The 25,456-nt window shown below is 56.1% G+C and overlaps 1 protein-coding gene across 1 annotated transcript; it reads left to right on the top strand.

Moving 5' to 3' along the window:
• IP6K3 (inositol hexakisphosphate kinase 3) lies at window positions 1–24,082 on the top strand. The gene is made up of 7 exons (XM_027959002.3): window positions 1–165; window positions 10,137–10,505; window positions 17,209–17,416; window positions 18,452–18,627; window positions 19,918–20,093; window positions 22,703–23,102; window positions 23,253–24,082. Exons 2-7 carry the CDS (start codon window positions 10,319–10,321, stop codon window positions 23,270–23,272), a joined length of 1,167 nt encoding a protein of 388 aa, XP_027814803.1. The 5' UTR covers window positions 1–165; window positions 10,137–10,318; the 3' UTR covers window positions 23,273–24,082.
• The last annotated feature ends 1,374 nt before the right edge of the window (window positions 24,083–25,456 follow it).

Raw genomic sequence — 25,456 nt, 5'->3', positions numbered from 1 at the left:
AGCCCACTCCGCCAGTGCTATCGTGGACGCTGACTTCTCCACACTGGGGCACTGGGAAGGGCTTTGCCAAACACACCGGCCGGCGGTCACTGACCGGGAAGACTGCTCTCCGCTGGACCCCTGTCTCCTGCACAGCCCCGCGGGCCCCCCCGGGGTGCGGCTCCGGTGAGTGCTGCCGTGGGGAATAAGCGTGGGCAGGGAGGGCCCTGATGGTGCCAGGGCCGGGGGAGAGGCCTGTTCACACTGTGGGACTCAGGGGTGGACCCCCCGACTAGAGGTCAGCCCCACCGACCCCGTGGGGCCCCAGTGTGCCCGTATGCATCCGTGTTGGGGGCATGGGAGCTGTTGGCACAGCTCAGCAGCATAGAAAGTCTGTCACTGGCTCCTCTCCACTTGCCCTCCCCTCCCCCAGGAGTCACCCCTTCCGGCCCCTCCTATGTTGTTCTGGAATCTGGGCTCCTGCGTGAAGGTGGCAGGGCTGGGCTTCAGGGACGCTGTGAGGGCAGGTGCAGGGGCTGGAGCCAGTCTTCCAGCCCTCGCTGGGTTTAACCCTTCATGCTGGGCAGCTGTCCCAGGAGCTTTGGGCAGCGAGGGCCCCAGGAACGGCATGTCTCGTCCCAGCAGCCAGGAGGGGCCCTGGGACTGGATGACATCAGCACCTTCAGGCTCAGGGCCGGGGCAAGGGCGCCTCAGTGGAGCAGGGACGGGCGTGGACACGGCCACGGAGGTGTCACCACCAGGACATACCCTGCCCTGGGCAGGGGCAGTCTTTAGGGGCCCCTTCCCCCTGGGTTCTCCTGGGGCCACCCCCAGGGAACTTGAGACTTGAACCTGAGCCTGCTGCAGTCCGCAGGCTCTCCGAGGGCCCTGAAAACATCCAGGGCGGGTCCCTCCCAGGAAATTTGGATCCCACCAGGCAAAAGTCGGGCTTCTACGGTCTTTAAGAGCTGCTGGTATGTTCTTTTAGCCTTTTTACTATGAAAAACTTTAAGCCTACAAGAAAAAATAGGAGGGATGACACAATGAGCGTTTCCATGCTCTGCGGCTGGATTGACAGTTTGTCTGAGTCTTGCTGCATTTGCTTCATCGTATTCTCTAAGGCTAAGGTATTTTGAAGTAATCTATGGACGTCACAGCATTTCCCCTCAAATCACCTCAGTTCAGGTCCTTACGTAACCCCAGTGCTTTACCCCACTGGCGATATTATTGGCTCCCCAAGGATGGCTACATCCAGGCCACATTCCAGTTTCCCCAGTTGTTCCTAAATGGTGTTCAATGCTTTGTTTAGACGAGGATCCAATGGGGCGGGGGGCAGGGGGAGGACCCCACTTTCAATCTGGTAGCATCTCAGCCAACCCCCTCCCTCCCCACCCCCGTTTCCCCCCACCCTGACAGTGACCAGCTGAACTGAATGGCCAGCTGCCCCACAGGAGGGTGAGAAAAGGACTGGCTCAGCAGCTCAGTCCAGAGAGGGAGACTGAGGCCTCAGCCCGAAGGGGTGGGGGGTCCAGGCAGACCCGGGGCTCCGGGCCCCGCTGCGCCGTGTCCAGGCACCCTCGCCCCTTCGTGCCCCTGCAAAGTAGCTTCTTATCGGCAATCTGAGAAACCCCTCTTCTGCAACGGGGCTGCGGCCCCTGGGGGTCCTCCCAGTGCTCTGCCCCAGGACACCCTGGGGGCAGCAGGCCAGGCGGAGGCCCCCCACGCCCCTGTGGTCGACAGCCTACTCCTGCGTCCTCCAGCTCCAAGCACAGCGCCTAAGACGTCCTTCCCACATGGTTGCTGTCTTGTCAACTTTATGAGCATCAAGCACCAGCTTGTTCAGGGAGCAGGTGGGGGAGGCTGGCCCGGCTGGCAGACGAAGAGGGCGTGGGTTCCACCCCTCCCGGGGGAAGGAACCAGTGGGGTGTAGATGCTGAAGACACTTCCGCTCTGCTCAGCCAGACCCTCCAGCGCCCCCGCCCCACCTCCTCGGCCGGCTACCCCACCCCCACTCCGTCTCTGGTTTTGAGGTCCTTCTCCTGTGAGCTGAGCCAGGCACCCCGATCCTCAGCAGTGCGCCTCACCGGCCCTTCAGCTGCTGTCCCAGCTCTCTGAGGACAGGCCGAGCAAACTCAGGGCCGTTGGAGAAGGGCCCCTAGTCTCTGGGCCAAGGTGGGGCCGGTCCAAGTGCCTCTTTTCTGGGTGGTTCTGGCCCGTCTGCTGCTGCCCTCTGCTGGGCAGAGCCTCACACTTCACACTTGCCCAGCTCAGCTCCAGGACCTGAAGGATGGTGACCGCACACGTACACGTAGGCTTGTTCCAGCCCCACTGTTGTGTTTTGACCTTAAAAAACGTATTTCTTGTTAGAGTCCTAAAGATTCCGTAGTAACCATGGACAAGACTGTCTATCTCTGGCTCGGCAGGTGGCTGGTCATGTGACTTAGAGAAAGGTGTGGGGAAGGGTGTCAGAGGCTGGAAAATGTGGTCTGGACATCTGGCAATATCCAGACCCTGGGAGGAGGGTCCAAGGTCCCGCCAAGCTTCTCCAGTATCCAAGCTTCCAAGGGCAGCAGTCCCCAGGAGACAAGCCTGCCTGGGAGGGGCTGTAGGCGAGGTGCCCTGTGTGCCCGGGGGATGGCGGGGCCAAGGTCCTAAGATGCTATCATGAGGTCCGGCTCCATTGAGGTTGGGAAGACAGAAGCCCTCCCCGCCCTACCCCACCCCACCCACCCCACCCCACCCTTGCTGGCCGCAGCAGCCCTTCCAGGAGCGCTGAGCTCGAGTCATCTTTGCCCCATGCGTCTCCTGCCCTGACAGCAAGATCAGAACATCGTCGCTGCTGCTACGGACATTTGTCAGGGGCTGAAGGGCTTCTAAACTAATAATAGCTGTATTAAAATCGCATTAGGTCCTCAAGCTGGAGGAACGTTGGGAGATTTTAAATGTTAAGAGAAAAGGAGATGAGGAAGAATATCTTCCCTCAAAGGATAACATCGGCTCAGAAATAAGTCAGGAAAATGAAGTATTGCTCTGTGACTCTGGAAATCAAGCCTTCCCAGGGAAACAGATGCTCTCCAAAGCCACATCTTTCAGCCACAACTGAGAAAGTGATGTGTGACGTCCCCAGCATTCGGTATTGATCCCACCAGACTGGGACCATGCGGACCATGGGGCTCGCCGTCCCACATCCCTTGAGTCATTTCTAGGATGGATTTAAAAACTTGATTTTTTTTTCTCCCCAGAAAATAATCTTGTGCCTTCCAAGCCTAGATGGTCTCAGATGATACACAGCCCTCTGCCGTGTGAGCAACCCAAAACGCTCCTGCCCATTCCAACCTAAGTGGTTTTAAATGGGTTTTGGGTCCTCTCATCTCTAATAGATTAAAAAATGCTCCCTTAGGCATCACAGAGACATTGAGTGGTACTTGTACCAAACCTCTGGCTCTGAGCGGCCTGCAAAACGTACCTTAGAGCTTCAGAGGCAAGAGGGCAGGCGATAAACCATGCCGCTTCTGAGTCTGCTGCCCGACACGTTTTATTTTGCAGTCTTTTGCTGCAAGCTGTTTCTTAAGTATCTCCTCCCCAGAGTGCACCTCTCCCCTTTGGATCTGCTGAGACACAGTCCAGAAAGCGTTCATATCTTGGTGATCTCAGGAAACCCCCTCCAGCCTAGACTGATGGGGAGTCAGACCTCCTCTGCCCAGACCCCAGCAGCACCCACCTCTGCTCCCCACTCAGCCTTCCCTCTGGTCCCATCTCCCTGCCTGTCCTTCCCTTCCTCATTGCTCCCTGCACATATGCACCCTGAAACGGGCCTTCCTCAAGCTCCCCCAGGCCCAGCCTCCATCTCCCCGGTCTCATACCCCTGCCCAGGTCCCTCAGCAATATCTCTTCTAACCTTTCTAACTAGGACTCATTTTTCAACCTAATTTGTTCCCTAGGAGTCCCTCTGTGATATTCATTAGACTTTCAGTATCTGTTGATTGAGAAAATAGATGATGATAAAAACTACTAGGAACTTAATAACGCCTTTAAATGAATTTGTATTTTGGTAAACACTGAAGCATTTAGATACATTTGAGAAATGATCACAAGCTGCGGATATTGCTTTTCTAGCCTGCAGATAATGCTGCTGGTGCAGCTTTGGGTCAGGGCTTGAGTGGCCCACGGATGGGAGTCTTCCATTCGTGGCACCGTGAATCCACATTGCCCGGCTCCTCGTGGAACCCTGCCCCCAGGGATGGCACCCCCACCGCCCTGCCAAGTGTGAGCTCCCAGCGGGCTCCCACTGCTGATTTGGGCAGCTGAGGCTCACAGCACAGAGAGGGTCTCGGATAGGAACCTGGGCTCCACTCAGGTCTCAGGACTCTCAGAGGGATCCACAGTGCCCCCCACTTAGAAGGGGGACCACATGGTAGGGCAGAGCAGCATCAGCTTTGGAAGGAGACAGATTCACTGTGGCTGAATTCCAGCACCGGTGCTCACTCTCTGGACCCTGGGGAAGCTCTTCCACTTGTCTCCATCTGAAAATTATTCTGAGAAACAGAGGGGGACGTTGTAAGACCAGTGGTCCGCCATGGATGCTTCACAGGAGTGGCTACAACACAGAGGATGTATTCAAGCCTGAGGTTGCTCCATACTGGGTATCTGGCTGTCAGTCGGCGAATTACTCAGGACGGACTACGTTGTGCTGTGTGACAAAAACACCCCCAAACCTCAGTGCCTAATATAACCTGGATTGCTTTCTCTGTCATGACAGTCATTCGGGAAGTGACTGCTTCCCAAATCACCCTGGCCAGGCAAAGGGTATGCGAGGCACTGCTTGCTCTAAATGCTCCTCCCGGAAGTGGCGTCTGTCACTCCCTTCCACGTGACGTTAGCCAAAGCACATCATGCTTTGGCCGACGTACCTTCAGAGGACAAGGGAAGCGCAGTCATACCACGTTCCTGCAGGGAAAGAAAAAAAAAAACCAACACACAGAATATTTGTGAACAGTCTTGACAATAACCACAGTCAACCAACTACTTTCCAGATACAAGGAGCTGACAGCCTCTGGTAAGACAGAGTTCGTGACTCACTTAGTCCAAGTTGAACCCTTACAAGCTTAGTTTGTGGTTTCACCTGCCATCATCCCTAAAAAGGGAGAGACAAGTTCTAAATGAGGTGTTCCTCCTGTAATTTTTAATGGACTCCAGTTTAGCCTGTGGCCAGGGTGCGTGCGTGTGTGCGTGCTCAGCCGCTTCAGTCGTGTCTGACTCTTTGCCACCCCGTGGACTGTAGCCCGCCAGGCTCCTCTGTCCATGAGATTCTCCAGGCGAGAATCCTGGAGTGGGTTGCCATGCCCTCCTCCAGGGGATCTTCCCAACCCAGGGATCAAACTCGTGCCTCTTACGTCTCCTGCCTTGGCAGGCGGGTTCTTTATCACTGGCGCCCCCTGGGAAGCCTGTAGGGAAAGTCAGATACACAACGAAGTCTCCCAGGAAGAGGAACACGTGCTGGCCTGCGGTGATGAACCCTGAGCCACGACGCCCTCTTGCACCTCAGCTCAAGGGGTGGCCTCTGTCCCTGCGCCTGGCTTCAGTGTTGCTGTCATCTGGCCCCACCCTGGGAGCCAAATACAATGGCAGGCCCTGCTGGCCTCACTCAGACCCCTGCAGGGAACCAGCTGGTCCAGGGCCTCCTTTGACACCCAGCTCCATGGCTGGGCCCCACTAGAGAAATTCACCCCTCGACTCCTCCTGGAGTCATTTCATTCAGGACATGACCCAGCGACGGGGCAGGAGGACACAGGGATCTGAGGCCTTGTCCACTCTTGCAGGAGCGGGGGCTCTAACTCCGCAGGCTGGGGTGCCTCGCCCTCCCCCGCCCCTCCTCCATCTTCCCTCAGCCTCTCCCTCCCCAGGGAGCACTCAGGGCGGACTCTGGGCCCGAGATCTGGGCAGTGGTCCACGAGAGGAGGCCTGGGCCGGGGAGAGGGCCCTGTGTCTCCCCACAAAGCACTAAAGGGAGCCCCTCGGCGTGTGAGAGGGGCCGTGAGGTCCTGCCTCCGCGAGCGCCTCGCCAGCACCTGGGCGGATTCACGGGAGTGGGTCCTGGGCACTGCCCATGCGGTGACGAAGCCCCAGCGCTGAGGCCGAGGCCGCGGGGAAACGGACTCTCCAGAGGGGACTGTGCGCTCCGGCGAAGCTCCTGCGAAGGCCGTGGCAGTGGGCGGTAAACCAAGGCTCGGTTCACCCGAAGGGTCTCAGCTAGCTGCTGGGGGGCTTGGAGCAGAGCCAGGCACTGGACTCCTGCCCAGCGCTCCCGGGCCCAGAGGCACTGCTCAGGGCGGAGGCTCTGGCCACTGACTGAAGTGCCTGCTGGTGGCGAAAGGCAGGTCGGCTGAGAAAGCTCTGTCAGCCTGAATTATTCATTCAGGACTCCGCAGGAGGGATAGGGGAAACGGAGGTCTTCTCTAGCTCCGGCCCGCAGCAACCGATGGAAACCTCAGCCTCCTTGGGAATCCAAGGTCAGCGTCAGGCCCGGGGGAAGCCACAGAGCGGCTCCCTGAGCGGCAGCAAACCCACTTGCCCGGCTCAGGCAGGAGGTCAGGGGACTAAGCCACTGCCCCTCCGTGCCCCCCACCCCCGCCCGGCGCTCGCCCGTGCCTCCCCCGCCGCCACCGTGTCCCCCCGGCGCCCCTCCGTGCCCCCTCGCGCCCCTCCGTGCCCCCCCGCGCCCCTCCGTGTCCCCCCGCGCCCCTCCGTGTCCCCCCGCGCCCCTCCGTCCGCCCCCCGGCCCCTCCGTCGGCCCCGCGGCCCCTCCGTCCCCCACCCGCGCCCCTCCGTCCCCCCCCCCGCGCCCCTCCGTGTCCCCTCCCCCCGGCGCCCCTCCGTGCCTCGCCCCCTCCCTCCCGCAGTTCCGCTCCCACCCGTCCTCCCCCCGCCCCTCTCCGCTCCGTCTGTCCTCCCCGCGCCCCGCAGTCCTCCCCATGCCCCTCAGTCCTCCTTGCTCCCCTCTGAGCTCCCTGCGCCCCTTTCCCACAATCTGCGTCAGGAGCCCGAGGACCCTCAGACTTCCCCCAAGCCACACCCTAAGGTGACCCTTAAGCGGAAGGGCCTCAGTTTCCCCCAGCTTCAAGTCCAGCATTTTTAAAAAGCTGCCGCCAAGCCTGGGGGCAGGAGGGTTTGCGTTGCTGTGTGGGGGCCATCTTGGAGGGACTTCCGGCTGATCTGGGCTCCCTGAGGAAGTTCGGGCAGGGCCCCTGAGAACGTGTGGGTGGCAGTGATGGGGAGGCTCTGGGAATGACAGTGCCTCTCAGATCCAGCTGATGCCCCCTCAGCGGGAAAGCCCCATGCAGGCCAGTACCAAGGCCCAGCTCCAGGGGCCTCACCTGACCCCTCCTGCTGGTTTCTGCAGACCCGTGGACCCCAGCCACCGCTGGGACACGCAGTCACTGTAGCAGCTGGGGGGAGGGATGGCCAAAGGGTATCAGGGTAGGAGAAACCAGGCCTGGGGACAAGAACACCCGCGTGCCTGTGTCATCACAGCCAGTGACTGGTGAGTGACTTTGGCCAAGTCCCAGCCTCCTTGGGGCTCAATTTCCTGACTCTCGAAGGAGAGAAACAGCGGCCCCCAGCATCTCATCTCGGCATCTCCGCAGGACGGCGGGTGAGCGTGCTCTGGGCTAATGTGCCTGGGTTCAAATCCCTGGTCTCCCCCGAGTAGCTGGGTGCACACAGGCAAGTTACCGAACCTCCCTGTGCCTCGTTTTCCTCACCTATAAAAGGCTGATGACTAATTCCCTCATCAGGCAGCTGTGAGGCTCACATGGGTGAATGTACCTAAAATACCCGAACATTGCCTGTGTTGTGTTTGTTACCATTTACTGTTCCCATCATTGTTACCATCTCCTCCCACACCACACTGCAAGGTAACATCTATGTCCTTAGGGCTCCTTGGGGAGACAGGGGGTGAGGGGAGAGAAGGGTGAGGGGCCGCCCCGGGTGGCTGCACAAGGGTCTGCTGAGGACGCCACCTGGGTTCCCGGGCAGAGCTGGGCTCGCAGAGGTGAGTGCGGGCCTGGCCAGCGCAGACCCCCCGGGAGACTGTGCGGGCCAGGGCCTTGGCTCCTTCCGGGAGTGGCTATAAATGAACTTCACGAGCGGGAGGTCCCTCTGCCTCCCAGCAGCGCCTCTGCCTCCCTGACCTGGGCACAGGTCAGCTGGCAAAGGCTGGCACCCAAGTGAGCCCAGTGAGAGAAGAGGCATCTGGCCGCCTTGGTTTTTTTCTTCCTTCCTCCTTCCTGTCTCGGCGGAGTTTGCAGGGAGGATTAGGTTTGCCAAGCAACTTCGATGTCTTATCTGAAAACCAGACTGAAAGTATCAACCTATCCCTGATTGTCCTCACATTTGCATGCCTCCCAACTTCTCTCAGCTCCTGGGGCACATCCCAAGGAGGACTCATCTCCGTGGTGGTGGGCAGGGGGGCGTCTCAGAGCAGGGCTGGGGAAAGCGCTCACCAACAGGCCCCAGTCCTCCCCACCCCAAGGCCTTGCCTCAGCACTGCCAGACTCCCTAGTCGTGCTTTAGTCGTGCATCGGCATAGCAGTTGCACAGATCAGGCAGAAGACACCCCCTTTCCCTTCCGAGGGGAACTCTGTGGCCTGCAGAGCAGTAACCAATTCAGGAGCATCGTCGTGGAGGGGCGTGAACAGGCCAGGCTGAGGCTTTCAACGCCTCCTGGCGCTGGAGGTCGGAGTGGATGGTGGGACTTCCCTGAGCTGGGGGCCTGAACAAAGTGACAGGTACTGCTGCGTGTGGAGGCAGCCAGCCATGCCCATGGTCTGGACTGAAGGTCAGTTAGAGAGTTGATCATGCCCAGCACTGCCCGGCCTGGTTGCATCCTCAGCAGGGAGTCCAGCAGAGGAGAGTATTAATAACTCTATAGTGACGGCACCACCGCGGGACTGTCCTCCCGAACATGACGGATGCGGCCGCAAGAGCCTCCCCTGGCGGTGTCTCCTTGGCTCTCTCCTGAGACAAAGTCAGGACATCTTTATACTTTAAAATGCGTTTATTCGGCTGTGCCGGGTCTCTTAGTTGCAGCACGTGGGTCTTCAGTTGCACCGTGTGAATTCTGCTGCGGCCTGTGGGATCTAGTTCCCTGACCGGGTGTCAAACCCGGGGCCCCCTGCACTGTGAGCTCAGAGTCCTAACCGCTGGACCACCAGCAAAGTCCCAAAGTCAGAATGTCTTTAGGGGCCAAGTTTCCAGCCAGAGTGTCCAGCATTTGCCTAAGGTCTGGCAAGCCAGACCTCGTAGAGGGTGAAGGGCAAGCAGATCAGGAGCCCCTGCCTAGCTTCTGCCTCTGTTCCTGGCCTGAGGTGGGCCCCAGCAAGCCATTGCAGGCTTCGCTTTCCTCATTTGCAAGCATCGGTGATAAAGCTGCCCCTCCCAGGGCTGGTAAGAAAATCTGATCCCCAGGGCAGTAATGCTAGAAATAATCATGATAGATCACATTTATCAAGCACTTAGCTTCAGGCACTGGGCTAACATTTTTATAGCCTTTATATCTCAATTCTGCCCCTAACTCAGTGACGTGGGTATCATTGTTATCTTATTCTATAGATGGGGAAACTGAGGCCCAGAGAGGTTTAGTAACTTCCCCAGGTCACACAGCAATGATGTTGTGTGGCCCAGATGGTGCCCAGCTTATGTATATGCTACATCAAAATGAAGAATTCCTGCACCCCTCCAGCCCCTGCAGGATGGTGAATCCCCACCAGCAGGGACTCTTTTCTCACTGGGGCTGGGACCAAAGTTTCCAAAGGGGGAGGCCAGCCGTGGGACGTGAGCAGTTCAGCCATGCTCACTACGCTCTGCAAGCTTGTAATCTTAGGGACTGTCTTTTGGATTTTTTGTTTGTTTTTTGAATGTTTTAATATTTAAATTCAAAAGGCGCTTGTAAATAGTATTTAGTGAAAAGTCTCCCTCTCAGCCCTGCTCCCCTGAGGCGGAAACTTATCAGTTGCTTGTAACAGATGATTCCAGAAGAATTCAATGCCTATTTATGGTCTTATCTAACACCTGGGGGAGGGGTGGCTGGGGACTTCAGATGCCCTTGTCCCCCGACACGGTCTCCCTCACATCCCTTCCCTTTCTCCTCTGTTTTCCAGGGACCCCCCACTGCTGAGAGCCCTCAGCCACGAAGACTCTTGTGTTCTAGCCACAGGAAAGGCTGAGAAAGCAAAGTTGAGGACTACTAACAGCCCACCTGTCTGGAAGCTGCGACCTCAGCCCCAGACCCCGCTGCCTCTTGTGGACGGCAGGGAGCCACCCCGCCCTCCCACGCTGGAGCATGGTGGTGCAGGACAGCGTGGACGCCCCCGGCGTGCCGCTGGAGCCCTTCCTGCACCAGGTCGGGGGTCACCTGAGCGTGATGAAGTATGATGAGCACACGGTGTGCAAGCCCCTCATCTCCCAGGAACAGAGGTTCTACGAGTCCCTGCCGCTGGCCATGAAGCGCTTCACCCCGCAGTACAAAGGTGAGTGTCCAGGCGGCCCCCAAGGGGCCCAGCCTCTCCGCATTCCCCCACCACCTCCTCAAGTACCGTGGTGTGTTGAAGGGTTGCCATGGAGACCTGCCCCTCTGCACAGCCGCTGGCCTTCGCTGCCCCAGGTTCTCTGAACTCTTCCAGCCCCCAGGCCTGGAGTGTAATGCCATTTGGCATCTCCTGTAAATTAGCTCAAGCCACCAGTCTTCGCGGGATTGAGAACAGGATAAGGTGGCCCCAGCCCCACCCCACCTTGGGGCATTCTGCTCTGTGCCTTAGGTGCGCCATGCCGGCGTCCTGTGACCGTGGTTGGTAGACACAGGATGGGTGGAGACCTCCCTTGCGTGACTCAGGCGGATGGCAGGAGCCTTGGGTCTGGGACAGGTTATGGAGGAGTCGGTTCACAGTGTGTTTGGGAAGCCAGAATTCCCACTGTCATCCGGGGGCAAAGCCGGGGTGCAGGCTGCTCCCCCAGCATGTGTTCCAGATCTGAGCGCAAGGTCTGGGGAGAGAAGGCTGCGTGGGGAGGGCTGCTGTTTGCCGGCCTCCGGGGGAGGGTGCGCTCTGGGTGGCCGCTGGCATCCATGGGGCAAGCTGTTGTGTCCACCCCCAGCCTTTCGTAAAAGTGGCTTGCAGAGCTCAGGACATGACTCTGCCAGTTGCCAGCCCCACAAAGTAAGGAATGCTCAGAGAAGAGACCTCCTTTAAAGGATTTTAGACCTGTGACCTTAAGCTTCTGCCCTTGTGCAAGTATCTATAGTGAAAGCTATGATAACATTCAGACAAGTCACTTAAAAACTTCCCTGCATTTCAAAGATGGAGAAAACTGGGAAGGACGGTATCCGTCTGTTGGTTTGCCAAAAAAGTCATTCTGGTTTTTCCATATCATCTTACGGAAGAACCCAAATGAATATTTTGGGCAATATTGGTGCTTCTCATCAGTATGATCTGGGGTCAAACAAGTTTACCAGAATCACTGATGTATGTATGTGGATATGTGTGTGTGTGTGTGTGCACGTGTGTAAATGCAGGCTCCCAGGCCCCATTCCTGACCTATGAATCGGAATCCCTGGGTCAGAGCCCAGAAGTCTGCATCCAGATTCAGACCCACTGAGAGGGCCCAAGGCCTTGAGCCCTGGGCACTGCTTCAGTCGTGGGCAGCCAGGACCTCCAGAGAGGCTGAGACAAGACACCAAGAGACAGGGTGACGGCTGGTGCACAGCCTCCCTGGGGGCCCTCCGGGGCCACTGACCGGTGCTCTCCATCAGCTGTGGGTCACCACCCACCTTGTCAGAGCACCCGCTGGAGTTAACATCTGTCTCTTCACAAGTGAACTCAAGCCAGCAAAGGGGTGGCCGGATCTTGGGAGGGGGGTCCTCCTGTCTGCAGCATTCCCCGCTGGTCCCGCGCAGCACTGGAGCTGGTCCCACGCAGCACTGGAGCTGAGGCTGGCTCCCAGGGCCACCCCAGGCAGAGCGTGGAAGTGGACGAGCTGAAGGTCTCAGAACCACACCCCAGGGCCCTCCCTGCTCCCCGTCTGCCTGCGCTGTCTCCCCCGCTCTGGGGAGCCTCGAGCAATGGTCAGCTGTCCAGACCACTCCTCTGCCTTGCGTCCGTCTCAGCTTGGGCCCATCCTGGTACCCACCCCCCGCCCCGCCTCGGAGCTGCACTAACTCTGTGGATTAATTTGAGTCCTCACTTGGAGACGATGGTTGCAGACAAGTCAGGAGAGGCCAGGTTAGGGAGGTCCAGGACATCCATCAGGGGAGACCATGCAGCCTGGCTGCCGGTGAGGGTGAGATGGAGCCCACGGGCTGGCCTGACACCCAAACACGAGGCTTGGACGATGAGGAATGCTGATCCTCTTATCGGCCATACCATGGGCCGCCCGGTGCCAGGGTGCAGGCGCCACCCAAGGAAACACACATGTGAGGAAACACTAGAAAAAGGCCCGGAAGTGAGGTCTGCATGCCCTCAGACCCTTGGGGCAAGGAGGGAAGAAGCTCGGGTCTGGGGATGGGAAAGGGTCCCTTGAAGGGCCTCGGGCTGTGCAGGCTTCTTCCTTCCCCCAATAAGAAAAGTAATGCCAAGACTTCCCTGGCAGTCCAGTGGTTAAGACGCCGCACTTCCACCGCAAGGGGGCAAGGATTCGATCCCTAGTTGGGGACTAAGATCCCAAATATGGCTCAATGCAGCCCCCCCACCAAAAAAAAAAAAAAAAAAACAAGTACTATCAGTCAACCTTTAGCGTTTACTCAGTGCAGAACACCCTAGAAGTTGTTTCTGCAATTGACTTGTTTAACCCTGACAACACTCTAAGAAAGACACTCCCATTGTCCCCACTTCATGGAGGAAGAAACAGGCCCAGAAAGGTCACCCAACTTGCCTCAGGCCACGCAGCCAGTAGAATAGAGCCAGGATTCAAGTCTGGCTCCCGAGTGTGGCCTCTCAGCCCCCAGCCCCACTCCTCCAACGACCATCCCTGCAGAGACGACTCCCCAGACGCCAGTGCTTGGAGCCGTCCAGCCCAACAAGAGGGAGGGGAAGTGACTTGCCCAGGGTCACTTAGCTAGTGAGTCAAGTGCCCACAAGGCCGCTGCAGGGGTCTCCCTTTCCATCCTGATGGGACCAGCCCAGAAAGAGGGGCCGTTGCTGACGTGGCCGCCACACGCCCCAGAGCCTACCCTCTCCTGTCTCATGCCTTCACGCTGATGGCTTTGGGGTGCTGGGCAGGCACTGCGTTTCCCAGGGCAGCCTCCCCGGGCCCAAAGTGCGCCTGGACTCCTTGGGCATGAGAGCATCTTGAAACTGTGTCCCTCCTCCCCTCGGCTTCAGGCGAGCGAGGACATGCTCCTAGGTCCAGCTGGTTAATGGATGAGCCAGATTCATATTACAGACGTTGGCGAATTAATGTCCTCATGAGCTTAAAAATAAATACATGACAGAATATTCACGGAAGCTGCTCAGCCAAATCGGAATTGCTGAGATGCTCTGGGTGTGTCAGGGAGCGCTCCCATCCACCCAGCTGACGCGGTCACAGTCGAGGTTCTTGGGGGGCTGGTGAGTAAACAGATGGGGCTGGGGTCTCCCACCCACCTGGCTGGGCAGGGGCAGCAGTGTATCGGGAGCCCGTGGGCATCTGAGACAGCCAAGGCGAGCTGGAGGCCAGGCTGGGGCCAACAAGGCTCTTGAAAAAAGAACGATCCAAACCTCAGGGAGTCTGAATCCCACCGAGAGGCTGCTCTTGTCAAGGACAGGCAGCTCGAGACTGCAAGCAAGGTCCCTGTGAGCTATGGGTCTCCCCTGGTGGCTCAAATGGTAAAGAATCCACCTGCAGTGCAGCGGACCTGGGTTCAATCCCTGGAGAAGGGTATGGCAACCCACTCCAGTATTCTGGCCTGGGAAATCCCATGGACAGAGGAGCCTGGCGGGCTACAGCCCATGGGGTCGCACAGAGTTGGACATGCCTGACAGACTAGTACAACACTCTGTGCAATGGTCCCAGGTTTCAGAGGGAAGGGCTGGACTGAGCTGAGAGAGAAGGAAGAGAGGGACACGGAGCCAGGCAGAGGCTCACGGGGAGATGGAGCAAGAAGTCAGCGGCAGGAGTCTGGCTGGGTTGCGCCGACAACACGACAAATAGGGATGACTTTTGAGCTTTGCTGGTCTGGCAGTATTCGTACCTGTGCTCACTTCCATCTATTTTGACACTCAGAACAGATGAGATCAGACCAGAGCTGGAGCCTAGAGAAGCAGGTGAAGGTCACATTTCTTGTCCCTCCAGGGAGGCCCCCTGGGCCCAGAGCTCCCCAGGAACTTGGTTTCTGGCAGGCCCGTCACCTTAGCCTCACAAACGGGAAAGGCCAGGGGGCCACCAGACTTGAACTTTGTGAGATCCAAAAGGGCCTTGCCTTTGGCCAGCACACCCTCCTGCCTCTCCGAGCGAGCAGGAGGCTCTAAGCTCCCCAGGAACCAGCACAGAGGCCGTGGGGCTCCCCCTCTCCTGGCACCTGGAGGGTGGGCTCTGGGGCCTGGGCTGGGGGGCTCCTTCCTGGGACGAGCACTGCAAGGTCAAGGCTGGAAACGAAGCACCACGTCCTGGGCTTCTTGACACTGATCGCCTCTCATGAGGTGGTGGCTCCGTCGCCTCTCTGTTTGCTCCCGCGGAACAGAATGACCAGCCACATGTGCCTGGGGACGCAGCGGGAGTGTCCTCATCAACCACGCTCGGGGAAACACAGCGTGACAACCCCGACCCTCCCAAGAGATCCGGGCTCCATGTGGCAGCCTGTTCCTTCTCCCACAGTCACATCACGGCTGGCCCAGCCGTCAGTCCCTACCGACTGTGTGACCTGGGGCAATTTATTCAATCTCTCTGAGCCTCGGGGACCACAGTCAACGCCTTGCAGGCTTAGCGATAGACACTAACTTAGCAGTCAACAAAACGCACATAACGCTGGCCTGGCACGTGGTAGGTGTAAAAGAGCAGGCAGTGGTTACTACTCCTGTGCGTGTCCCCAGCCGCCGCCAGTGCCCTGCTCTCGCCAGCAGTAACAGCACGGGTGGGCTCCATCGAGGGAGGCAGGCTGCCATCCAGGTGAAGGACAGAATGCCACGCTCAGGGGCGCGGTGACCATGAGCATCACAATTGCTCCACGGGATCCTAGGGCCTGGGATGAGCTAAGGAAGAGCAGAATTTTTAAAGAGCTGGAGGGAAACGAAGGTCACCGTCAGGTCGCAGAATCAGGGCTCTGGGGACCCGAGATGACAGGCCTGGCCTGGGCAGACCGCTGAGCTAGGCGTAGACGGGCCTGGAGAGCGACTTGCAGAAAGAGCAGCCCTGAAAACGAGTGCCTGTGCTGAGCAGCCCAGGAGGAACTGGCAGGACCGCGCATGGGGAAAGCAGCCCCCCTCAGCGGCTGGCTCAGGAGAAATGACTGCTTAGAGGCCAGGAAGGTGACCCAGTGCCTGGGGGAGGTAATAAACACCTGGGAGGATGCGAGCGCAGGCAACCCTCCCACCTGTCAGGGTCCCAGCAGAAAATGAGTGGTGTGTGCCCGGGGGTTAAATAGAGTATTCTTTAAGCGTCTATTGGCAGAACTGCACACAGGATGAAGCGAGCGACTCGGGGGGCTTTCCTGACAGCCCAGTTGTTAAGACTGTGTTTCCCCTGCAAGGGGCGCAGGTTCAGCTCCTGGTTGGGGAAATAAGACCCCGCATGTCACGTGGCCTACAAAAAAAAGGTGAGGGGAAACAGCTAGGGATGGTGAGGCAGCCGGGGACCAGCGGGATGGGAAAGCTACAACCACCCCTGGGCCGGAAAGGCCAAGTGAGGGCATGGTGGAGCTGACCTGGCGAGAAGGAGGCCACAGCGAAACAGCTCAGAGCCATGAGGCAGCAGGGAGGGAACCCGGGGGATGCAGGTCCCAACCTTTCTCCTCCTCTCCCCCCATCTATCACCGGCGACCCTCACTGGCCCAACTGGCAGGCAAGGAAGCCACGGGTACACGCCAGAGTCAGCCCCTCGGGCACAAAGCAGGGTGGAGAGAGACAGAGAGCAGGTTGGTAGGTGAGAGAGCCAAGAGGGGTCCTCCCTGCACCAGCTGCAGGGAGAGAGGGAAGCAAGGACTTTACAGAGAGCCAGTTTTCATAAAACCACTCATGTGGCAGTCTCCCGGGCCATGACCATGTGTACCTTCCGTATTCACTGGGACTCTGGCAAGGCTGGGCACCCACGGGATGCCAGGCCCCACAGAGGGAGGCGTGGACCCTGCCATCAGAGCAAGAAGTCCACGGGGAATGACTACAGAGCCGTGAACGTGGGGCCAGAGCCTAGGGCCTGGCCTGGCCAACGTCCCAGAGGAGGAGCCCGGCTGGTGCACAGGTGCCGGGGGCGTCCGCACAGCCAGCGTCCTGACGGGGAGGTCACGCTTGGAGTATAGACACCAGGGTTAGGGAGTTCCGTGGCGGTCCAGGTTCAGTCCTTGGTTGGGGGGATGAGGTCCCACAAGCCTTGTGAGATGGGCAAAACAAACACACACAAATAGACACCAGTGGTTAGGAGGCACTGTTGGGGAAATCTCACTTGCCTTCTGTTTTCTACCAAAGAACCACGTTCTGTCCATAATCCTCATAGGCTGTGCATCACCTGTCTCAATGTGAAAGCCAGGGATGCGGGAAGGATGGTGAAGGAGCAGCCTGGGCGGCAGGAGGCTGTTAGAGGAAGGCTTCCTAGAAGAGGCTGCTCAGATAATGACTACACGGAGGAGAAGGCAAGGGGTGATGAAGGAGACAGAACGAGATGCACCCCCACCCCGACTTCCTTCACTGCCACTCACAGATGGGGCTCTTCTCTGCAGAGGGCCAGCTTAGATGCCCCAAGGCTGGACCCGAATCGGGGGCCACGGGGTGCGTGGGTGATGTGGGCTGTGCCCAAAGGGGCAGGAATGCGAGGATGAAGTAAAGCGTGAAGGGGCAGGGAGAGGCCACGAAGCAGGGGCTGTGCCAGCATCAGCCCAAGGCCATTTCCGGCAGGCTCCCCGGGCTCTGGCTCATTCCAGAGCAGTATCTGTGTCAGGCCAGTCCCCAGAGCGCTTTCTAGAGAGAGGAGCTGGGGAAGGGGGCAGGTTGACTGCTGCCATTAAGCTGTGGTTCCAAAGGACATCGCACCGTGTCCACCCCTCCCCCTCTGCAGGCACCATCACCGTGCACCTCCGGAAGGACAGCCGCGGCCGTCTCAGCCTGGTTGCCAACCCCCTGACTGAGAACCGGGGGCCCTTCACGGTCTCCACGGAGTCGGCAGCGGTGGCCATATGGCAGACCCTCCAGCAGACCACTGGCGGTGGCGCCCTCCCCCTCGCCCAGTGGCAGCACCCCCAGCGGGCCCACTCGCTCAAGGAGAGGTGAGGCCACGTGGCAGGATGCCAGGAGCCAGGCTGCGCATCCCTAGCCGGGACCAGCACTGCTCACGCCCGTGCCAAGGCCGACGGCTCCCCTTTGGGGCCAGAGCCGAGAAAATAAGAAATTCAGATGAGGGCTCTGTCCAGCAGAACCCCTGTGACCAAAGAAAGGAATGCATTTTCTTTGGTGCCACTTCCAGAGGGAGGATTTCAATGCATTTCTTCTCGAAAGTGGGTGAGCGTGCTGAGTCCTGTACAGAGAAGGCATTCAGTGTGTATTTGTTTAATTAAATATCTATTTCACTGAGACCATGGAATGTATCTGGAGCGGGGGAGATGTGCAGAGCAGAAGCCCCAGAATAGTGGACATAAAGGAAAAAGTGTGGCTAATGCCTCTCGAAAATCCTCTTCCTTAGCGGTCGAGTCGGGGTGAGGAGAGAGGGGCCAGTGGGGCCCTGGAGACGCAGGCGGCTCAGGACACCTGAGGTCCTTGGAGAGGTCTCCGAAACCTCTGATGATATTAGCTGACCTTTCTCAGAAGAAAGGCATCCCTGGGGAATTTTAAACATTTATGGGAAACAAAAGGGAGCTAATACAACGAAAGTACCTCCCTTCCTCAAGGAGCGCAGCGGATCTAATTAAGCCTCCTGGCTTGGCGTCAGGAAGCAGTGTGTATTATCTCCCTGCTACAGACCCAAGGAGCTGAAATGTAGAGGGCAGGAGAGATGGTGGACTGTGGATCTGTGGTTCTCACCCCCGATGAGGCCACAGGAACAGCCTAAACCCCAGCCTTCTGATCCCAGGCGGGGTTGCCCCCTCTTTGCTGTGTGAGTTATTCTGGACTTTAGAGAGACCCCGTGTGGCCAGCAGTCTGGCCTGGCCTGGGGCCTGGGGCCTGGGGCCTGAGTAGGGCAGGGGGCACGGAGGTCCTGGGGGGCATCCTGGAGGGTAGTCAGGGACAGTCCACGGCCTGGTCCATCCAAGACAGCCCTGCCAGCCACCAGGGTCCTGACTGCTGTGTGCTCCCCTCGCCCACAGCCCGGCCACAGCGCTCCTGAGGTCCGAGCTCCGCCTCAAGGCCCAAGTGCCCTCGCTGGTGGAAGACGCGAATGGGAACCCGACGGAGAAGGGAAGCTTTAACCCGTGGGGCCTCCACTGCCACCGGGCCCACCTGACTCGCCTGTGTGCCGAGTACCCGGAGAACAAGCGGCACCGTATCCCTGCCCGCTGCCCGCCCACCCGCCCACCATGCACGCTGCTATGGGGGAGGTAGGGGCAAGGAGGGGTGACCGAGACAGCCGTGTTGAAGCGGGGCCGGGGAGAGCCAGGGATGTCAGGGAGAGTGGAACACACGGCCCTCCAAGCTGGGCCCTGGAGGAGAGCTGTGCTGTGCTCGGTTGCTCACTCGCGATCACTCTTCATGACCCTTTGGGTCCTAAGCCCACCAGGCTCCTCGGTCCAGGGGATTTTTCAGGCATGAATATATATCCTCCTCCAGGGTATCTTCCTGACCCAGGGATCAAACCTGCATCTCTTGTGTCTCCTGCATTGCAGGCAGATTCTTGACCTGCTGAGCCACCAGGAAAGCAAAGAGAAGTCAGAGGCTGGGGAAGCCAGATGGTGGGGGTGGGGGGGGGGGGGTGCCTCTGTTGGGTCACTGGTCATGTCTCTGCTACCTGGGCAGTGAGGATGGGCAGGGCTGAGGTTTCTGTGGTCAGTTAGGAAACACGATTGCCGCACTGAGGCAGGGCCAGGGGCCCTCAATGAGTGGGTGGGTCCCCATACCTCAACCTCCTTTTTATGCTCCCAATCCTCCCCACAGCCATCACGGAGCTGATGGGTGAGAATGTAGCATGGCCCCTCTCTTAGGGAGGGACCTGTGGGGTGGACTCTTGAGAGAGGTACTCCCCTGTCCCCCTCAGCTTGCCACAAACTCAGGGAGCATATTCAGGCTTGGAAGGCCCCCTTTGTCACCATTGGACTCCTTCCCACAAACTGGTGGCTGGTTTTGCGGTACTTACTAAGACATCTGCAATCTGCATCCCTAAGAAGCTTTTTGCAGAATAATTATTCGGCTGAAATTAATATTCCTGCAACTCATCTCTGAAGCTAACATCAGGCACTTCTCCCAAAAGGTACTGGCCCATTCAGTGACTCGAGGCTTTAGCCTTCGTATTTTCTGCCATAAAATGTAAATTGGGCATGGCCTTCCAGAGATTTCACGCCTGCATTCAAATTTCAACCCCAGAGCAAAAAGGGAAAGGAAAAGAAGCTCACATCCTAATAAACTCTCCCTAAAAAATGGACTTATGAGAGCAGGCTGCAAGGTCAGTGCCTTGAATTCTTCATAGCGACAACAGGCTGGTCTGTAGTGAAAGAAATGGGGTGAGGGGCTGGGGTTCAGCGTGCGGAGTCTCCAGCCGGCTTCAGAGGCCCGCTGACCACCTCCTGCGGGGAAGTGGCCTTTGTGTCCCAGGAAGCCTTCCTTAATGCTGTGCGACCAGGGTTCCTGTTGCTGGAAAACGTCGTGTCACAGTACAAGCATCCCTGCATCTTAGACCTGAAGATGGGGACCCGGCAGCACGGGGACGATGCCTCGGAGGAGAAGAAGGCCCGCCACATGCGGAAGTGCGCGCAGAGCACCTCGGCCCGTCTGGGGATGCGCCTCTGTGGCATGCAGGTAGGTGGGGGCGGGCGACCGCGGAAATGGGCATCCTGGGAGGTCCCGCATCCAGACATGTTGCCTTCACTTTGTGGGAGCAACAGAGGCAGTGGTCAGGCACCCCTTTCCCCAAGGAAACACATATCCTGATCCAGGACATGCTGGGTTTTTTTTTTAAAGAGCACCTTTCAGGACAGTGGTGTCAAAATCCCACCATTTGGGGAGGAATGTAAATTGGAGTGAACAAGATGGAAAATGGTAACAGAGGTTCCTCAAAAACTAAAAACAGAGCTGCCATATGACCCAGCAATCCCACTCCTGGGGATGCACCCAGACAAAGCTGTAATTCGAAAAGAGGCGTGCATCGCTATGTCCATAGCAGCACTATTTTCAACAGCCAAGATATGAGAGCGACCTGAGCGTCCAACGGCAGACCAGCGGATAAAGAGGGTGTAGGACATACATGCGATGCGGTGCTGCTCTGCCGCAGAAAAGCGTGAGATAATGCCGCTTGCAGAGGTCTGGGGGACCTAGAGATTCTCATACGAGGCAAAGTAAGTCAGAAAGAGACAGGCAAGCATCCCGTGATATCATTTACATGTGGAATCTGAAATAGGACACAAATGAACGTTTATGAGACAGAAATGGACTCGCACAAAGAACAGACTTGTGATTCCTGAGGTGGGTAGGGGTGGGAAAAGAGAGGACTGGGAGTGATAAACAACAAGATCCTACTGTAGAGCACAGGGAGCTATATTCAACATCCTGCGATAAGCCGTAATGGAAAAGAATAGGAAAAAGAATCTATATATATAACTGAATCACTTTGCTAAACAGAAGAAATCAACACAACATTGTAGATCAATACATTTTCAAATAAATTTTTTTTTCAATTTTTAAATATTTAATTAAAAAAAAATTAAAACCCACCAGTTTTGAACTCATCTCAGGGTCTCTGGTTGCTGGAACTTTCTGCCCTGGCCGCGTGAGTCCTGCCCATGTTGAGAGCAGAGCTTTGATGACAGTGTGTGAGCAGGGCTGGGAGAGAACTGAGGGAAAGCTTCCCTGTGTGCTCTGTGGGGTCCTCATTCTCTTGCATGATGAAGCTGAACCCTCTCCTTCTCAGATGCTGGGAGGCAGTCAGCTTTTCAAATTCATATTAGCCATTCTTCTTACTCTGCCTTTTCTGCTGCTTCTCACTACCTATCCTGGTTAACAACGGGGAAGTCGTAAGCGGCAAAGCCCAGCAAAGGAATGGCTAACTTCTTAGTGCCCAGAGTCCACGCTTCATTTTTGCTGCTCTCGCGTGGCTTATGGCTGGGGCTGCAGGAGAGCAGAAGGAAATAAACTTTCTCTACTGGTTCCCCCTTAGAACCTATCTACTCAAAGCAAAACCAGACACGGATTTGATGGTAAACACTATCGCTTTCCTTAATTGAAACTGCCACCCCTTGAAACTGGAAGTCAAGTCTATAAATTTGAGGCACAGATGTCCCTAGGAAAGCTTGGAATGTAGTTCTCGAGAGGATGGAGTGTGATGCGTTGTGGTGTAAATGGAATTTCTCTCTGGACCTCAAACCTTCTGAAATTGATCTGATTTATTTGGAAAGTGAGGCCTATCCTGTGTTTAGGACGGGCCCATTTAGCAGCTGATCTTCAGCCCTCCAAAGGCAACACCAAGCCTATCGTATCTTTCTGATTTTTTTACGCTCGTGTTTTCTGTGAAGATACCATGTAATCTGAAGGCAGGGAAGACCTGAGAGCCTGTCATGGCCAGGTTCAGGCAGCCCTTCCCAGGTGTGCCAGGCGGAGGGGTGCCAAGTCCACCCTCTGGCCATGCCAGCCACTGGCCTCCGTTCAGCCTCTGCCTGCCTCTGCTGTCTGAATGAAATGGGAGCGGCTGCCACCGCTCCCCCCATCAGCATCTCTCCTCCATCTGCTTCATTCTGGTGGCCAACACGTGACAGGGGACTGGGGAGGAGCTGGTGCCAAGGAGAGGCACCACCAGCCCACAGAGCCCGCTCCATCCAGGCTCCTCTCAACATCACCCGCCGCCTGAAAACTCCAGGCACGCCTGATCTAGCCCGTCTTTCCATCTTCAAACAATTCACCCCACCCCACCCCTGGAGCCACTACAGGTTCCTCAGAATCTGCAGAGAAAGGACTTCATAAACTTTGTTGGGGGAAATTTTAATTTACTTGGCTTCCCAAGGCCATTGGCTGTGATTTCAGATTCCCACTAAAGCTTTCTGGCTTGGGTTTGCTAATGTTTGAAGAGGGCCAGAAGCCAGGATTTAAATCATGATTTGGCGGTTGACATTGGAAATTCACAAGAAAGGAGATCCAAACCTTTTCCTCGTGGGCAGAGGGTCACCTCTGTAGGATGAAAGATCTTTGGACCTTGGATTTCTTCTATTAACGGCTTGCACAGAAAACATTTTTAAGTGTGAAATTTACACTGGTGCTTGGTGAAAGATTGCCTTGCCAGTCACTGTAGCCATTCCTGCTCAGCATCTCTAGAAATGTGTTTCTGTATTAAGTTTGCTTGAGATGCTGTCTCTGTAGCAGATGTGATTTTTTTTTAAGTTTGCAATTCTTAACATTTTCTATCTTCTTTTTAATGTAAGGTTTATCAAACCGATAAGAAGCACTTTCTCTGCAAAGACAAGTACTATGGAAGAAAGCTCTCAGTGGAGGGCTTCAGGCAAGCGCTTTACCAGTTCCTGCATGATGGGACCCGCTTCCGGATGGAGCTGCTGGAGCCCATCCAGCACCAGCTCCAGGCCCTCCTCTCGGTCATTAGGAGCCAGAGTTCATACCGGTTCTACTCTAGCTCTCTTCTCATCATCTATGATGGGCAGGAGCCTCCACAGACGCCCCACGGCACCAATGTCAGCAAAGTCGACGTCCGGATGATCGACTTTGCTCACACAACATACAAAGGCTCCTGGAATGAACACACCACCTACGATGGACCAGATCCAGGCTATATCTTTGGCCTGGAAAACCTCATCCAGATCCTGCAAGGTATTCATAAGGGACAATGAGACTTGTTGGGCCCATCCGGACTTTTCCGGAGAAGAGCTCTCCAAGGGGACCTATTGGTAGTCTAGACCCCCCTGAGATGTGTCTGTAATAATTATATCTATGTTCAAAAGCCATCTCTCCACATGACAGGCTATACTAACAGCTGCTAAGGACACCAACTCTGGAGGTAATGCACATACCCTGGCATCTTGTGCTCATGCTGGTCCTTACAGGCTGCACGTGAGTATGAAATGGTGCTTTTCTGGAGGAAGGAAAGCTGCAGAGGAGTTAGGGGCCAGCGTCACAGCGAGATTCTGCAGCGCTTGCACTGAAGGACGCTTTCTTGTTGTCATGCTGCACTCTCACAAGTTGTGAGGGGGAAGAAAAGAACACCTAACTTGAAGAAGCCTGGAAGAATGTGTCCCGAGTTTATGGTTTTTCTGCTCACATGGGCTGCTGGCTTCTGGGGCAGACAGAGGCTAGCAATGTCTCTTACCTTCCTCAAAGCGGTAGGTGGGGCAGGGAGACGTGAGACAGAGCTCCCGTCTCACCGGCTCTGACCCCAGGTTCCAGATGGACAAGGACAATCCCAGACACATCAGTGGCAAACCGAGACTCCAGCTTCCCCATTTTTGCCCAAGGAAGGGCAGGTTCTGTGGGAAGTGGTGATTCTGCCAGATTCTGACCATGATATGCAGCTTCCGATGGGGGTGGCCCGCGCAGAAGGAAGATGTGAATTACACTCTTCGCTTTCTATTTATTTACTGGGGCGGGGGGGGGGCGCAGTTAGAAAAGAGCCCCTGGAGGACCCAGGAAACCAGGTTCAATGTTTACAAGATGGGTGGACAGTGTAAATACAGAACCGAGAGCAAATGGTTCTAATTACTTCCTTCTCCTGAAGTATAGAAACCTATTACAATGCACTCGAGCCAAGCACTGAGACATGCTACCCAATTAGGGAAATAAATTTGTTAATGAAATTGCTGATGTCACGAGTGATAATTTGGTGTGCCTTATTACCCCTGCTGTTTGTTGATTCTGATCATCATACTGTATGATATTTTCAATTTATGAGTGACTAGAGTATACTGCCACAGAACAGTTCACTGATTTCCTCCTGCAATGCGGGAGACCTGGGTTCAATCCCTGCATTGAGAAGGTCCCCTGGAGAAGGCAACAGCTACCCACTCCAGTGTTCTGGCCTGGAGAATTTCATGGACATGGAGTCGCAAAGAATCGGACACGACTGAGTGACTTTCACTTTTCACTTCCATTACCCTTTCTGTTGGTTGATTCTGATCATCACACTGTATGGTATTTCCAATTTATGGGTGACTAGAGTATACCACCGCAAGAGCAGTTCGGCGATTTCCTGCAGTCCTTCAGGGAACCTGGGTGAGAAGTGGTGGTGCATGAAACAATGTGCGTGTGCCACGAGGCAGGCACCAGGCCTGAGAAGTAAGTGGCCTCTTCACGTGAACCTTACACGATGCAAAAGGAAACAATTTTTGTATTCTCATAGCCAATCAACTTTCAAAAATCCACACAGCCTCTCTGCCCCTCTCGCAAAGGAAAAACAAAAAAATCCACACCAGCAGAAAGAAAGAATGCCTGGATAATAAAAACTTCTTTCCATTTTGTCTTACATTGTATGGATTTTCAAGCAAGGTAACTTGCCTGATTATCTTTGGCCTCCGTAAAGTTGTGACTGAGGTTCATGCCCTGCATCCTTGGTGAGAAAATTGAGTCAAACCGCAGTGACGGATTTGGTTTTCTTGGGCTCCAAAATCACTGTGGATGGGGACTGCAACCATGAAATTAAAAGATGCTTGCTCCTTGGAAGAAAAGCTGTGACAAACCTAGACAGCATATAAAAAAGCAGAGAGATTACTTTGCCTGCAATGGTCCATATAGTCAAAGTTATGGCTTTTCCAGTAGACATTATGAATGTGAGAGTTGGACCATCAAGAAGGCTGAGCACCGAAGAACTGATGCTTTCAAACTGTGGTGGTGGAGAAGACTCTTGAGAGTCCCTTGGACAGTAAGATCAAACCAGTCAATCCTAAAGAAAATCAACCCTGAATATTCATTGGAAGGATTGATGCTGAAGCTGAAGCTCCAATACTTTGGCCACCTGATGTGAAGAGCTGATTCATCCTGTTACTGGGAAAGATTGAGGGCAAGAGGAGAAGGGAGTGACAGAGGATGAGATGGTTGGATGGCATCACCGACTCAATGGACATGAGTTTGAGTAAACTCTGGGAGTTGGTGATGGGCAGGGAGGCCTGGCGTGCTGCAGTCCATGGGGTCGCAAAGAGTCGGACACGACTGAACAACAGATACTGAGTGGCAAA

The sequence above is a fragment of the Ovis aries genome, chromosome 20 (genome assembly GCF_016772045.2).
Source record: "Ovis aries strain OAR_USU_Benz2616 breed Rambouillet chromosome 20, ARS-UI_Ramb_v3.0, whole genome shotgun sequence".
Classification (NCBI taxonomy): domain Eukaryota; kingdom Metazoa; phylum Chordata; class Mammalia; order Artiodactyla; family Bovidae; genus Ovis; species Ovis aries.
Note: the sequence above shows the minus strand (reverse complement) of the source record. Positions and strands in the feature narration are given on the sequence as shown.